The 17,666-nt window shown below is 36.8% G+C and overlaps 1 protein-coding gene across 3 annotated transcripts; it reads left to right on the top strand.

Moving 5' to 3' along the window:
* The first annotated feature begins 12,857 nt into the window (after positions 1 to 12,857).
* LOC103974333 (F-box protein SKP2A) lies at positions 12,858 to 17,363 on the top strand. Of its 3 annotated transcripts, none has more exons than XM_009389135.3 (5): positions 12,858 to 12,998; positions 13,491 to 13,748; positions 14,044 to 14,395; positions 14,482 to 14,623; positions 16,548 to 17,363. In XM_009389135.3, exons 2-5 carry the CDS (start codon positions 13,504 to 13,506, stop codon positions 16,913 to 16,915), a joined length of 1,107 nt encoding a protein of 368 aa, XP_009387410.2. In that variant the 5' UTR covers positions 12,858 to 12,998; positions 13,491 to 13,503; the 3' UTR covers positions 16,916 to 17,363. The 3 variants fall into 3 exon arrangements, with proteins under 3 accessions (XP_009387410.2, XP_009387409.2, XP_018677349.2); XM_009389134.3 differs by having other exon boundaries at positions 12,858 to 13,025; XM_018821804.2 differs by lacking the exon at positions 12,858 to 12,998 and adding an exon at positions 13,326 to 13,352.
* The last annotated feature ends 303 nt before the right edge of the window (positions 17,364 to 17,666 follow it).

The following is a 17,666-nucleotide window of genomic DNA, read 5'->3' as shown; positions in this document are numbered from 1 at the left end:
TTATAAATAGGAAGGAATCAAAGGCTCATAGGCTAGAGGTTTCTTGATTGCACCTCCTATTTTCCTCTCTCCTTCTCCTCCTTAGATAGTAGGTGTGGAGATTTGGGTAGTGATTTGAGGAGTATCGTCATAGCCCTACTCTATAGATCATCGCTAGAGAGGAGGACGCTTGACCTCCTTCATCATCTCCTACAGATCTATAAGGATTCTAGGATATATGATATCCCTAGGTAACAAAATTATCTCATGCGTGGTTTTTAGTTTCACGGATTTTGAGTACCAATCTTTGCATGATGATGAATACTTTTTTGAAAAATTTGGGGTTTTTGTTTTCTGTTCTTTTACTACGCATGTGATGTTGCTCCTAGATTTCCCTATACAACTATCCTCTTACAATTCTTTCTCCTTTTCATAGGTTTAGGAGATAACCTTTACAAGCCTCACATTTCTCTTAGAATGATCATAAATCTTAAGGAGGAGGAGGAGGACACTTAGTATTTTTTTAAGACTTTTATAATTAAAAATGTTAAGACTTTTGTTCACTTTTCGTGTTTTTTTATGCATAAAAAGTGAGATATTTATAGGCCCCAATGACTTCAAAAATGGAGCCAAAAAATATCTTATCCCAGGTTTTCGATGTACTAGTGGTACCACCGACAATACTAAGTGGTACCATCGATAATACTGGGTAATACCAGATCTGTAGGGATTCAGAAATATATGATCTCCCTAGGTAACGAAATTATCTCGCGTATGGTTTTTAGTTTCGCGGATTTTAAGCATTAATCTTTACATGACGATGAACACCTTTTTGAAAAATTTGGAGTTTTTGTTTTCTGTTTTTTTGCTACACATGTGATGTCGCTCATAGATTTCCCTATATAACTACCCTCTTATAATTCTTTCTTCTTTTCACAAGTTTAGAAGATAACCTTTACAAGCCTCACACTTCTCTTAGAATGATCACAAATCTTAAGGAGGAGGAGGAAGACATTTAGCATTTTTTTCAAGACTTTTACAATTAAAAATGTTAAGACTTTTTGTTCACATTTCATATTTTTTTCATGCATAAAAAGTGAGATATTTATATGTCCACTTCAAACATGGAGCAAAAAAGTATCTCATCCTAGGTTTCTGAGGTATTAGTAATTCCACTAACAATACTGGGTGGTACCATCTCTTGCACCTTTGACAACTAGTGGTACTACCGCTAGTTTGAGCGGTATAACCATATGACAAAGCCTTGGAGACTGGGCTCTAGTGGTACCATCGCCTGACAACATTAACTATAGGCAGTACCATCGCTTAGACAATGCTTGGGAGGCTGAGTCTTAGGTGGTGCCACCACTTAGGCCAACTAAGGGTCATTGAATGAGCCTTCCTTTTAGCCCAAAATAGCTCAAACTCAAGCTCAATTGGCCCCTAATTGAGTTAGTAGAATATACCCAAACGTAACTCAAATTGAGACCTAAGATAAGGACTTAGTAAATCTAAGTTGTTTGGCTTATCATTTGTTTATCCGAACTCCAGACGAATTTTCAGCAAACTTCTGACGCATCGTTCGATCCATCGACAAGTTGACTCCTGCAATTTTCGATCTTGGCACAACATCCGATTCTTTTGGCTTAATACCCGTTTTCTGACTCCGGCCTAACGTCTGATTCTTTTTACTTCAATTGTTTTGCTTTTTCTGATCGAAATTAATTCTGCATCACTTTTTTCTCAAATAACACATTAGATCATAAATTCATTAATTAATTTCATAATCAAAATTTGGGATTCAACATCTTTAAAAGTATTTATTCTTTAATATATTCGACTCTTAAAAATTTAACTTCAATGAATACTATTTAATCAAAAATTAATTTAAGCTTCACAAGAATTTTATAGAATAATAGATGTGCAATTTTTGTAAGGTTTGAGGCACTAAGACAAACTGTGAAGTAAGATATGACTTCGGCTCCGAATCAATATCTCGAATAATTCCTCTCCCTATTAATAAATGTAGAGTAAAGTTCGTGATGCACCAATTTGCACATTGGATTGCATGGATTACATGCTCCAACTCCCCTAATCATTGCCAACCACCAAATATGACTGTGTCTTCATCCACATAGCTTTCAGCTAACAATTAATTAATTTATAAGGAGGTGGATGCCATCAATTGGTGTTCATTTCAACATCAGCTTGGAATGGAAAACTAGCTGAAGGATTGCCAACATCCATTGGCGTTCATTTCAACATCGGCTTGCTAAATGGACTTCGCATGTGTGTTTTAGCTCATCGCCCCATGAGATCTACCGAGTGCACCAAATAGATCATATCGCATGCATTATTGGAGAACCTTGCAGGCCCCGCTCCCCCGCTCATTTCGGCGATTGATGAGTTGCTCAGACCTCACAGCACATTACAATAGCATTAGGTAGGCCTAACTCCATGCCGATTCCATTGTCAACCCCTCACCTTCCTATAAGATCACACCGTTGTGGATGAAGCTATGAAAGAGAAAAAGATGGACGAGTTCAGCTTCCCCACCGTCGTGACGGAACACGAGCTCATCCCCGACCTCCCGTTCCCCAGCCTTGCCGCCACCTCCCTCTGGTTCCACTCCCCCGAGGCAGACAGCAGCCAGCTCCGTCGAAGCTTCTCCGAGGGCGGCGCCCACATCGCCACCACATGCCGAAGAGCCCTCCGGCCGAGCTCCCCCGCGGTGCTCAGCGACTACGGCTGCAGCGGCGAAGAGGAGAGGATGGACATGCTCTGGGAGGACTTCAACGAGGAGTTCTATCGCGCCGGGGACCCGCGGGGCGCGGCGGGGAGGAGATCGATGGGCATGGACGTACTGGCCGCTGAAGGAGGCTTGCTGTCCAAGAAGGAGCTGCGGCTGGAGGTGTCGAAGAGCCGCCCCCTGCGCCGGAAACCTGCCTTTGTGGTGATGCTAAGGATGCTGAAGAAGATGTTCATCGCGCAGAAGACTCACTCTGATGGCAGAAAGCCGAAGCAACAAAAGTAGGAGAGTTGAGTTCCTTCGATGCAGCAGCTGATTTATTTGCAAGACGACGCTACAAACAACGTTAAGAGGGATGGAGGTCGATTTCAAGTTTCAGTAGAAAAAAAGCCTATATATATATATATATATATATAAAACAAATTTTAATTAATACGATACTTCAAAGCATTGGATGATATTTTTGAAGCATTTGCTACCAAATGCTTTCTTTTTGAATGATAAATTATTTTTAATTAATTATTTTCCAACAAAATATATAGTAACGGCAAGGAAGGGTTTCAAACACTTCGAATGCGTTACGGGAGTGGGGTTCGGGGATCGACGCCATCTCGCCACACCCCTTTTCGCCGCTGCCTCTTCTGGGCCAATTCGCTCCAACCCTACCCCCTCGAGGTCATCTCCGACGATTTCCACTCCCTCACCTTCGTTCGCCCTCGAAGAGCTGGTAAGAGCCCTTCCCTCACTCGCTCTCTAAATCAAAAGCCTCACTGGGCCTATGATCGATAATTCCGTTTCTAATCTTATTACATTCACTCGATTCCTGTCGTTCTTTCTCAAGCTATGTTGCACGCACCCGTGTGGCTCTGTTCTGATCTCAAATACAACTACATGATTAACTAGCAATGATCTACCTTTTAAGACATATGTAGAAGATTCTTTTAGTTTCTTCTTTTCATGGATACTGCGGCTCTGTTGCTCTTTTATTCGCTGGAGTGTTTATTGATCTTGACATACAAAGAAAGGGTTATGTAGCTAGTATATGCTATGAGTGCATATATCAATATATGTTTAGCTCGCCCTTGATTGTTTTCACGACATGCGCTGCATGTTTTCCTAATAACATATACAAAGTTGTAAGCTACGTAAGGTAAAGATCGCAGAATTCTGCTTTCTTGAGTTTCTGTCTCACAAAAAACCTTAATTTCATGCTAACTAATTTTTGAGTTAGAAGATTTTTGTGCAATTCTTTCAGTGATTCATCACGTCATTTTGTTCTTATGAAAGATTTTCCAGTAATCTTCATTCAACGAATGAGTAAAACCTCATATCTGTATATTTATATTAGGGAGATTACATTGAATTTGGTGGCTCATGGTCTGAATTTGTTGATTACCTCGGATCATCTGTGTCTTCCAGTCAACAAAATGTAGGCTTTGGTGAGACTTTATATTCTTTCCTAGACATCCTTATGCATGTTCCACATCAAGCTGTGTTGCTTTACTACAAAAATTCCATTGCAAATCTCAATAAGTTTGCTATCTAACTGCTAAGTATAATTTTCATGCAGCATGTTGAGGAAATTTTGATGGCCTCTGTAAAAGTTAAATATAGGTCAACTGTAATTAGCATATTGCCTCGTTCAAGTAGATTTAGGCATATATTTTTTCTCCATAAATTAGTTCTCTCATTCTGTGGTATGAGAATTCGAACCTTCAACTTAGAGGGAATAAAGTACACCACCAATAAACTAATTGGTTAGGTTGTAACAATGTACCCCTTGACGTATGTGAGTTTGGTAGAAGATTGAGTTTATTAGTAGATCCTTTTTCAAATCACATCTTTGTCAAGCCTAGTATTAGTAGATAATACACTTGAGGAGCGAGAGACGATAAGAGAGTAATGGCTCCCATACTGATGATTAAGTTAGTTTGTAAGGCATAGATGATTAAGTTCTCGGTACTAATTAGATCGACAGATGCCAAATTCTTATCCATAAGATCGTGTCTACAGCTTCGTTCACTAGTTAAGCTGTGTGGCCATCTTTTAGATGGTTCGAATATGCTTATAACTCATCGACAATTAGTGTTGTTGAAAGGAGACTTAAGTGAAGTTAAACCAAGTAGTTAATGGATAAAATTCGTATTAAACCAAATTCTCGATGGATCAAATTAAACACTGATGGTGAAGGGTGGATTGTCAGGATGTAGATCAGTCGAGGGGAGCAGCTTTAAGAATAAACTCGTGGTTATCTAGGGAAGAATTAGACTTGCTGCAACAATGGGCATCGAACATCTTATATTTGAAGTAAGCAATAAGACTTTGATCAGAGGAGGAGGATCCTCCATGGCACCTTATCAATATCTTTCGAAATTTGTTTTTATTATATAAAAAATTCATGAGAATAGAATTTTCTCATGGGGAACTGGTCAACCACATATGCACAATCATGTAGGTTGGATCGAATGTGGAATGTCAATTGATCATCCGATCTGCATTCATTGTTATGTTCCAATTGTAACCGTTATTATTAAATATTTAATAATATAATTGTTCTCATTCATAATTCATTATCATGAATTTCTTCATTTATTATGATTTAAATGATTTCAGTTTTTTATTCTTTATACATGAAACCGTTATTATTAAATTAAATATTTAATATCATTAAAGTTCTTAATTATGGTCCAAATGTTATAAATTTGAATTAATTATTGAACGTTATGATTTGATGATAATAAATGTTCTTGATGGGAGAACATCTATATATATGTTTATTTTTGGTCCAGTAACAATATATTTTCTCAATGAGAAAATTACATAATATATAAGAGTTTCAATATCATTACAAAGTAGAACTAAGTCCCATTTTCTCTACATGATCTTTGAATTTCAGAGGTGGCATGCCTTTAGTCAAAGGATTAGTAATCATCAATTTAGTGCTTATATGCTCAATGACCACTTTCTTTTCCTTTACACGTTCTCTTATGGCTAAATACTTAATGTCGATGTGTTTACTTCAACTTCCACTTTTATTGTTTTTAGCCATAAAGACAACAGCTGAATTGTCACAGAAAATTCTTAATGTCTTAGAAATAGAATCCATGATTCTAAGCCCAGAAATGAAACTCTTAATCCATACATCATGTGAAGTAGCCTCAAAACAGGAGACAAACTCAGCTTCCATGGTAGAAGTAGCAGTCAAGGTCTGCTTAGCGCTTCTCCAAGAAATAGCTCCATCGGCCATCATAAAAATATATCCTGATATTGATTTACGAGAATCAACACAACCGGCGAAGTCTGAATCTGAGTAACCAATCACATCCAGATTGTCTGTATGTCTATATATAAGCATGTAATCTTTGGTTCCTTGTAGATACCTCATCACTTTCTTTGTAGCCTTCTAGTGGTCCATACCTAGATTACTCTGATATCGACCTAGCATCCTCACAATAAATGCAATATCAGGTCTAGTACAGACCTGAGCATACATAAGGCTTCCTACGACAGAAGCATATGTGATGTTTTTCATTGATTCCCTTTCAAATGTGTTCTTTGGGCATTGGTTCAAATTGAACCTATCACCTTTCACAATGGGAGCAACACTCGGTGAACAATCCTTCATTCGAAATCTTTCTAAAAGTTTATCAATATAGGTTTCTTGTGATAGACCTAAAATGCCTCGAGGTCTATCTCTATGGATCTTAATGCCAATGACATAAGATGCTTCACCCATATCCTTCATGTCAAAATTTTTAGAAAGGAATTGTTTCACCTCATGCAGCAAACCCTTATCGTTGGTTGCAAGCAAAATATCATCTACGTATAAAACAAGGAAACATATTTTCCTCCCACTAACCTTCTGGTATATGCATTGATTCATGGGATTTTCAACAAATCTGAATGAAGAAATCACTTCATGAAATTTAAAATACCATTGGCGGGAGGCTTGTTTTAAGCCGTATATAGACTTCCTAAGCTTGCAAACCAAGTGTTCACCAACACTAGAGGAGAAACCATTATGTTGTTTCATATAAACCTCTTCCTCTAGATCTCCATTTAGAAATACCATTTTCACATCCATTTATTGCAATTCAAGGTCAAAATGAGCAACTAATGCCAAAATTATATGTAGAGAATTTTTCTTAGATACAGGAGAAAACGTCTCCGTATAATCGATTCCCTCTTTTGGAGTAAATCCCTTTGCAACAAGTCTTGCCTTGTATCTTTCAATGTTGCATAACGAATCTTTCTTAGTTTTAAAGACCCATTTGCAACCAATAGCCTTTGCTTCATTAGGCAACTCTATAAGATCCCAAACTCCATTGCTCATCATGGAATTCATCCCTTCTTTCATGGCATCATGCCACAAATTTGACTCTTTGCAACTCATGGCTTGTGAAAATGTTTCAGGATCATTTTTGGCTCCAATATTATAATCAAATTTTTGTAGATATACAACATAATCACTAGGAATTGTTGATCTTTTATTTCTAGTAGATCTTCTTAATGTTGTACCAATGGTTCCTTGAGGAACTTGTGGTTCAACTAGTTGTTTAGGAGCTTGTTGTAATTCCTAAACTGCTTGATCTATTAGAATACTATCAACAACTTGTGGAATTTCAATGATTGGTTGTTCAGCACTAGTTTGTACTTGAGGAGTGCTATGAACTATAACCAATCTGTCATTTGATGTGGAAGGTTGAGATTCTATATGATCATGTGCGGAAACTATGTTCTTGAAATGATCGCTCACACTAATCACATTATCCTCAAGAAATTTAGCGTTTCTTGATTCCACAATCCTAGTTGTGTGAGATGGACAATAGAATCTGTAACCTTTGGACTTTTCGGCATATCCAATGAAATACCCACTAACAGTCCTCGGGTCCAGTTTCTTCTCTTGTGGATTATATATCCTAACTTCAGACGAACATCCCCAAATGCGCATATGTTGCAAACTCGGTTTCCAATCTTTCCATAGTTCAAATGGTGTCTTTTGGACAGCCTTGGTTGGAACTCGGTTTAATATATACACAGTCGTCTTTAGTGCTTCAGTCCACAAGAACTTAGGAAGACTGGAGTTGCTAAGCATACTCCGCACCATGTCTAATAATGTTCGGTTTCTTCTTTCTACAACACCATTCTGGTCTGGGGAACCAAGCATAGTGTATTGGGCAATAATCCCATGTTCTTGAAGAAACCAGGTGCTTGTCCATTTTCAGTATATCTACCATAATATTCTCCACCCCTATCTGATCTCACAATTTTAATTTTCTTACCACATTGGTTCTCAACTTCAGCCTTAAAGACTTTGAAGGCATCCAATGCTTCATTTTTGTTATGAAGCAAATATATATACATATATTGTGAGTAATCATCTATAAAGGAGATGAAGTATTTCTGACCATGTATGTCCATGTTTGGACAACATATATCAGTATGAATTATCTCTAATAAGTCTAAACTCCTATTAGCACCCTTTTTGGACTTATTGGTCTGCTTTCCCTTTATACAGTCCACACAAGTCTTAAAATTAGTAAAATCAAGAGTACTAAGTACCCCATCTTTAACTAATCTCTTAATTCTCTCTATGGAGATATGTCCTAATCTCCGATGCCATAATATAGAGGAGTCCTCATTAATATTACACCTCTTAATGCCAGCGTGAACATGCATTGAACTTTGAGTATTATCATTTTGTAATAAAATACGGTAAAGACCATCAGACAAAATACCATTCCCAACACAATCAGATTTATGTAATAAACGAAATGATGTGTCTTTAAAATTAAAGGAATACCCAAATGGTACGAGTCTAGAAACAGAAATTAAGTTTCGTGAGAAACTTGGTACATAAAAGGTTCTTTCCAATTTTAAAACAAAACCACTACTTAAAGTTAAAATGCATGTTCCAATTGCTTCCACATGTGAGCCTATCTTATTTCCTGATAAGATGCTTTGCTCACTTTCCACTAGCTTCCTTAGGTTTTGCATACCCTGCAAAGAGTTTGCAATATGGATTGTTGATCCAGAGTCAATCCACCAGGTGTTAATATTAACATTGACCATATTAGATTCATAACATACATATGAGGTTGGTTTACCTTTCTTTTCAAGCCATTGTTAGAATTTCGTGCATTCCTTCTTCACGTGTCCCTTTCTTTTACAAAAAGAAACACCTTGCTTCTTTTTTTATATCAGCTTGGGGTGGTATTTTACCTTTTCCCTGCTGATGAGCTTTCTGATTGGCTTGATGTTTGTTAGTTTTGTTTTTCCCTTGAGTGGTTACTACTAATGCATTCTCACCCAATTCCATCACTAGCCTCTCTTCTTCTTGAACACACATGGTCATTAATTCATTGATTGACCATTTGTCCTTATGTGTATTGTATGAAATTTTAAAAGGGCTATATTGAGGTGGAAGGGTGTTCAGAATATAGTGCACCAGGAAGGATTCTAACATATTAACCTCAAGTTTCTTAAGTTGAGCCGCAATATCTTGCATTTGTATTATGTGCTCACGCACACCCTTTATGTTGGTGAGTCTAAGGGATGGAAATTTCATAATAAGGGTACTTGCCAGTGCCTTCTCCGAAGTGACGAATTGTTCATCAATAGCTTTTAGCAAGTCTCGGACATTTTCATGCTAGTCAACAGAACCACGTATGCCAGCAGTCATCTTAGTTTTGATAAACATCACGCTGAGCCAATTGGATCGCTCCCATCGCTCATATAACGTGATCTCAGTTGGAGTGCTGGTATTAATGACTATAGGTTGTTCGTCTTTCCTAATAGCATAATCGATATTCATCCACCCTAAATGGAGAAGAACCCTCTCCTTCCATATCTTATAGTTATCACCATTAAGTTCGGGAATATCACATCGAATATCAGAGAAATTAACAGTTTGAGAAACTGTATAAAATCAAACATGCTTATGTCAAAATTTGAAGCTTAATAGACTAAATTACATGTTTTACCAATGTGAAACATGCCAAAAATATGAATCTCATGACATAAAAATTGCCTGTGGGCTAAATTCTTAATTCAAATAGATTCATATGGTCTTTATGATAAAACTATCAAATTATATTCCAATTCATAATCCGTGGGTAAATTATGAAAGTAATCTGATATTTTATCCTGATTAATTATATTAAATATAATAAAAGATCTTGTGGGATAACAATTATTATACGAAATATAATTAATCATAATTTGATGTCTAATTACTTATGTGATCCTTATTTTAACTTTATATATAATTTTAATTAATTAAAGATGCTGTGGCTAATTCTTAATTAATTAAGATTATATGGATCACTAGACATTTTAAACATAAAAATTTTGCTTATAAAAATAATTTAATATAACTAAATATGCATACATAATATGAGCATTTTACCAACTAAAAAGTTGAAAATGATATTTCCTCATGATTTTCAATAAAATATATCAAGAAGTTTCCAAGAAGAAATCAAAATCAAATCATTTTCATGGCATAAAAATGAAAACTCTTTTGTATCAAGGCAGAGGTCAAAAGGCTCTCTAGCTATTGTCACCAAGAATTTCTGTAGAGGTTTCTTCTTGAACTTTGGTATTTCTCGGCTCAGAACTCTCGCTTTAGATGGTGTAGGAAAGCCTTTCGCTTCAAAGAGATGATTGAGCCCAGGGACCAAAATTCTCATATATATATAGATGTTCTCCCATCAAGAACATTTATTATCATCAAATCATAACATTCAAGAATTAATTCAAATTTGTAACGTTTGGACCATAATTAAAAACTTTAATGATATTAAATATTTAATTTAATAATAACGGTTTCATGCATAAAGAATAAAAAACTGAAATCATTTAAATCATAATAAATGAAGAAATTCATGATAATGAATTATGAATCATAAAGAGAAATTCATGTGCACATTATTTTGAGAAAATATATCGTTACTGGACCAAGAATAAACATAAGATTTATTCATTAAGTAATATTGCCATATTAAGATTAAGAAACTAAATACATCGTGATACATGGATGATAATACTTGCTCATAGAGGACTTATCGCTATGATTTGTGTATTTATTTCTTAAGAAAGTTGTTCAAGAAAAAATAATTCAAATTATTAAGATAAACGTATGGACCAAGTGAGAGAATGTAACCGTTATTATTAAATATTTAATAATATAACTATTCTCGTTATGATTCATAATTCATTATCATGAATTTCTTCATTTATTATAATTTAAATGATTTTAGTTTTTTATTCTTTATGCATGAAACCGTTATTATTAAATTAAATATTTAATATCATTAAAGTTCTTAATTATGATTTGGTTCAAACGTTATAAATTTGAATTAATTCTTGAACGTTATGATTTGGTGATGATAAATGTTCTTGATGGGAGAACATCTATATATATGAGAATTTTGGTCCCTGGACTTAATCATCTCTTTGAAGCGAAAGACTTTCCTACACTATCTAAAGCGAGAGTTCTGAGCCGAGAAGTACAAAGTTCAAGAAGAAATCTCTGCAAAAATTCTTGGTGACAATGACTGGAGGTACGCTATTTTGTTTCCGCATCAGTTTTTATTGTGTTTCTATTATAACAATTTAGAAACACAAGTTGGTTTCAGTTATTTTTTATGCGAATGAGCTTGACATTATTACTTATTTTTACTTTTTGAAAAAAAAATCGTGGGTGCTTAGGATTTATCTTATTTCAATCGGTTTGTGATACACTTTAATCTAGTTTGAAAGCACCAGTTTGTTTCGGATTTTGTAATTTGATTGGGAGCCTCAATCGTCCCTTTAATTTAGTTGGAGGAATCAAAGCCTAAGCTCGATTAGCCATGCAATGTTGAGTACATTATCTGAAAGAACTTGACAGCTCAAATCAAGATGCTTTCTGCAAGCCAAAGCTTGAGCCTTGCCTTTGGCTGTAATTGAAGCCCCAGGCTGAAACATGAGATAAAGACCAATCTTTAAACTATGGCAAAAGAATGTTGCTTTATGATCACGTCTTATGTTAAACAGCTTATTAGTTCTGACCAAGCCTTTTAAGACATGCTTGCTGGCCGACCACTTGTCATTCGTGGATTTGATTTTGATTCTCTTACGCTAGAAGATTATTAACTGAGAAAAAAAAAAATCCTATATAGTATTCACATTATAGAACATGATTTCAACTTGAAAAAAAAAGATTATTATTGTCCTAATTACTTAGATTAGTCTTATTGTTCTCATACGATTGTATCTAATGAAGGCTAGATGAATTTATTATTATTGAGTTGGACTTAAGAGCATTTTAGAGCATGTGAACTCTCACTAGTCATCTACAAAGATAAACATTTGGAATACTAATGATAAATATATTTTTATGAATATGATCCGGTAAAATTTGAATTCTAAGACTTTTCACTCTGTTGGTACCACCTTAAATTTTTTATCAACGGTCGTTACATCCAAAATTTAAGTCTGTAGATAAGACATGATATTAATTTATATTCTTAATAGATCATCATAATTTTCTACACTCAAATCCACATTTTCTTCACTGGCTAATGCTACATGTATGTCGACATATCTCAATTATTTGATTGTGATGTACATGAAGTCGTCTTTTCGGTTCGCATAAAAACAAAAACATGGTTTCCAATTAGACAAACCAAAGTGGACCCACCATATTATTAGGTTTGTGATTTGTGAGAGACAAAAAATGTGAAATATGAGAGTATAAAAAAATTGTGGAAAAGTATCAAACGAGTCAGTTTACGATATTAAATAAATTGAAATTTGTTTATGACGTTTAGTTTTAGTTTATTGAAGTATTGGACTTCAAAATTAGGTTTTAGTTTGGTTTATTGTTACCCCCGCCGTTTCACAGCCATACGCGTCGCTGTTATCGTGAACGAGGCGTGCTCTTCCAAACGCGCACATAATACGCGTGCCACGCACGCGCAAGACCAAATGTGACACGTGCGTTTCCACTTGTTTCTTCAGTCGTCGCCACGTCGTCGCGTAAGGTGGCGCGTGAGGTCCTTCGGCGTGGCGTTAGCGTTTCCGTCGTCGGTTTTCCCGTTCAAAGTAACAAACTCGACGCCTTGTGCTGATGTGCCTCGGGAACTGTGCCAATCCATAGCCCTCCATTCTCCCTCGTGATCGCTTCCTCTTCCCCTCGTCCGTCCGTCCGTCCGTGGCGGGGCTTCTCTTCGTCCGGAACGGGAGCTCGGATCCCGGTCTTCGATCAGGCGACCGCGTTTCTTTGGTTCGTATGGTGATCGGTGGTCATTCTGTATGTATTGCTCGTCTCCATGGTTCAGTCTTTGGGCTTTCGACCAAGTTTTGGTTGGAAATTTCCTACTGTGGGGGGAAAAACAGGAGCGTGACGAAGGTTTTCTTTTCTTTTCTAGTCTTTTCTCGAGTATCACTGGCGGCAGTGATCGAACCATCGCGCGCCCCCTTTTCCCAATTTTGTTTATTTAGGGTCTTCAACTTTCGGGCAATCACCCAGAATCATCATCATGTCGTTCTTAAGGCGTTATTTAGTAGAAAGCGTTGATTTTTTATGTTTTTGTTCTTATTTTCAGAAAGAAGTTAGAATTATGGGCTACAATTGATGGTTAGTGAAATTGCTTAGCTGTTATCCTGTTTCTTTGGTGATTCTCATTGTTTTCTTGACAAGCTTGGAAAGAGAAGGAAGAGACGATTGTGAAGAATTGTGGTTGATTTTTTTGTTTGTGTTGTCTAATCTTTACAGAGGTTCTGCTGATATGGCTGGTGGGAGTCCCGCGTCCGTAGATTTAGAGGTGTGGTTCAATAGCCTCATAGTTTCAGGTGACGGGGGGAAGATGGAGAGGTCAGCAGTGGCTATTGCAGGTTGGAAGGACCTACCTACGGAGCTGCTGCTTAGAATTCTTTCGCTCCTCGATGATAGCACCGTGTTTGTGGCTTCGTCTGTTTGCAAAGGCTGGAGGATTGCCCTGTGCCTGGGGCTTACAAGTTTCTCCCTATCATGGTACTGATTAATCTGTTTCTTGTTTCTTCTTTTTATTTGTCCCCAGTGTTCACTCCCTGCCAAATGCTGGCCCTGTTAGAGGTGTTGCCTATTGATCGGTAGGTGAAGTCATGGATTTTTGGGAGTAATACTGCTGAATTATAGATGAAGTGACCACCGGCAACAATTTATATTGTGTTTACAGTTAATATAAATTTTCTTGTGGAAGATCTGTAGGTGTTTTCATTGAACAATAGTTATATAGCTGGTCAAATAAGTCTTTTTGATAACTGGAATTGCAATTTCACTGTTGCAGGTGCAAAAATAACATGAACAATCTCGTGCAATCAGTCATCCCCAAGTTTGTGAAGCTGCAGGTTTTATCTCTTCGACAAAATTACAGACTTCAACTCGAGGATGGTGCTGTTGAGACAATTTCTAATTATTGCCATGACTTGAAGGATTTAGACCTTAGCAAAAGCCGTAAACTGAGCGATCGCTCTTTATATAATTTGGCCCATGGATGCCCCTGTCTAACAAAGCTCAACATCAGTGGGTGCTCAGCTTTTAGTGATTCTGCCCTTGCACATCTAGCTAGTTGCTGTAGAAACCTAAAATATTTGAATCTTTGTGGATGTGTGAAGGCTACATCTGACAAAGCTCTACAGGTGTGGTACTTTCATTTGGTTTGATCAACTTTTTTTATCTTTCGAGATTTTTTTCCTCCTTTAACCTACTAGATATTTGGGTGCAGGCTATTTCATACCATTGCAATGAGTTGCAATCTTTGAATCTGGGTTGGTGTGACTGTGTCACTGACAAAGGAGTTACCAGTTTGGCCACAGGCTGCCCCAATCTTCGGGCTTTGGACTTGTGTGGTTGTGTCCTTATCACAGGTAATTTACCTTGATACATTTTTTATCATTATGTAGAAGCGACAGCAGTTGTAAAGAATCCATCACTAGAAAAAGGAATTTCTCTTTAATTCTAAAATATATTATCCATGCCACTTAGAAAACTTATGTCCGTCTGTGCTTTAATCTTGTGGTCTTTGTAGTTACATATTGTTGATGAACTAGCTATTTGATGTTAATAGCTTTTGCATTTGTAATTTTTATGAGGTGCAATGTGCCTTTCGTAACCATGGATCACCCAAGACCTTAGATGTTATAGCTTTTATATCTTAGATTTTTCATTTTGTTAAATCGGGTGGGCCTTGGTACAATAGTAAAATTGTTCCTTTACGATTTGGGAGACTAGGGTTTGAGTTACGGAAATAGTTTCTTCAAATATTTAAAGGTAAGACTGTGTATATTGACTATCTCAAAACCCCGCATTGGTAGGAGCCTCGTGTGCTGGTTATGCCCCTTTTTTATTTTTTATTTTGTTAAAACTTCCGTTCCCATCATTCAAATTAATCCGAAAGTTAATCTGCATTCACCAGGTATACAGTCCAACCTTTTTTTTTCCCCTACACTCATATCAAAGCAAAAAAAAAAAAAAAAGAAAAAAAAATCTACCTTTGACATATATATAGCCCTCAATCATATATGCTGGAGTAATTGTTAATTGTTAACTGATGGCAGGAGTTTCATAATCAGCAATATTGTTTTCCAAGCATGGTATCTCCTAGTGTTACATGTATTAATTTCATTAACTGATGTTCTGGGAAACTAGTGTACATATAAATTTGTTGACATGAACATATATGACCTTTTTAAGGATTATTTATTTACATAATATATAAAACTAGCAAAGAAATCAAAATAATTAAACTAAATCCAGAAGACGTGTCCAAACTTGTAACTTGTGTATGAAACTCTGAGTACAGAATCCATTCAGCAATGGAAGAGAATCCTAACTCTATGGGAAAGAAAATATTGGATGGTCAATAGAGAGGGCTCGTGCAAAATCAACAGTTTGAATGAAAAACAAAAGCATCCACAATGAAGCAGTATGATAATTTCTTCAGTGGAATACTATAGGTTGAGATGACAAAATAAACTACTACTAATTTTAATTTACCTACTTCAGTCTCTTTTTTTGCAATTTCTTTGTCCACTTTAAAATTGTTGTCTCACTATAATAACAGCATAAAAAGATGCTTGATGACCTATAGTTTGGTCCACAGTACTGCTGTCTTGACATAAATACAGCAAGAGATCCGTGTAGATGGCCAGTGCAGGAGTGGCTACTAAGAAGCCTCAACTCTGCAAGCTGATATGCTCTTCCCATGAACCAACTAAAGTTCACCTTTGTAATGGACCCATCTAGCTGACCTGAAATGCATGGGAACTATGGCTTGTTATTTTCAAAAAACCTCAAGTAATATTCTTAGTATTTTGATTATTTATGCAGCATAAATAATCATGTCTGTTCTGCTGAAACTACACTACTGCATATACTGTGAATCTATAATTGAGATATAAACTTAGCATACACCATCAAGTTGGAGAAGTTTGATCAGTGAGGGCTCACACATTTAAGATAATAGGAAAAACTAATGAAATTCATATCTGAATATATAAATGAACACCACATAAAATGTGTTCTATATGCTCTCCTGCATGAACAAACTTTCGATACTCTGATGGCCATGAATTTCCCAATTACTGCACTTCAGAGACCATTGGACAGATTCTTTGTATTTGTTTGGATGAAGTTCTTCACCAAGTGTTTAACCCAATCTGTTCAATTGGAGTCTGTTGCTTGTCTTTACTCTTACTTTATAAGCACACCATCACCATTATATATTCCCTTAGAATAAACATATCTTTTTCTTTCAGGTTTTCATGTCTTCTATTTGCTTTGTTATTGCAGATGAAAGTGTGATTGCACTAGCAAATGGTTGTCCTCATCTAAGATCTCTGGACTTGTATTACTGCCAGAACATCACCGACAGGGCTATGTATTCACTAGCAAATAGCTGTGTGAACCATAACCATGGATCACGGCGAATCAGCAGTATCGACAAGGGTGGTCTGATGAACCTCAATATCAGCCAGTGCACGGCTTTAACACCACCTGCTGTTCAAGCTGTCTGTAACTCATTTCCAGAACTGCATACCTGCCCTGAGAGGCATTCACTCATCATCAGTGGCTGTCTCAGCCTTACTTCTGTGCACTGTGCTTGTGCCATCCAAGCCAACCGAGCAAGTAGGACTGCTTTGGCAAACCATGCTTACTGAACATCAACGAATGTGTGATTTCAACAGCTAAGTAAAGATCAAAGCTTTACGTGACGTGCATTTGTACAAGATTGTCCTGAATATGATGGATCTGGATACTTATATCGCTTCCTAGTTCTGAAGACTTTGGACCTTGGTGTGTATGGATGGGGACTCTGAACGAGTGTACATTGCAAAGATTGCTTCACATCTTGTGTACATAGCTAATTAATGTCCTAAATAAGTGTACTCAGAATCTTAGCTCGACTTCACTCACTCGAGCATTGCTTTGAACCTGTAAGTGGCGCAATCCGAAAGGCACATGCTAGGTTTTTAATACTATGGTAAACCCGATATCTTTCAGTAGATATCAACGCCCAGAGAAATGGTGTGAAGTTTGTAAATGTCTCGTCTCCTTGTTGGTTTGGTTTAGGGCTGCAATTTCAAATCCAAATAATACTTTTGTTTTCTTGGGTGTGTTTGTGTTCGGTCTGGCAGCTTTTGAGCTTTGAGCAGTGGGAGAGACTTCGGCCACGACGAACACAACTGGTCTCAGAGCTGCTGCGGGTAAGGTTTTGCCATTTCTTTCATGAATTAACTAAGAGGCAACTGTTGGTGTAATCTACATTAGAGGATGCTTATGATATTAGTAAAGGATAAAATTGCAAACCAAATGGAAAATTATGCCGCAAGTGTAGAATTGTAATGAAGTTCGAGCTTTGTCTGCAAAGGCTCACGGGAAATCTGCTGGTCCATTTTGGCTGGTTGGCAG

Source organism: Musa acuminata, chromosome BXJ2-4 (assembly GCF_036884655.1).
Source record: "Musa acuminata AAA Group cultivar baxijiao chromosome BXJ2-4, Cavendish_Baxijiao_AAA, whole genome shotgun sequence".
Classification (NCBI taxonomy): Eukaryota; Viridiplantae; Streptophyta; class Magnoliopsida; order Zingiberales; family Musaceae; genus Musa; species Musa acuminata.
The sequence above is the reverse complement of the archived record's forward strand: the minus strand, read 5'-3'. Positions and strand labels throughout refer to the sequence as shown.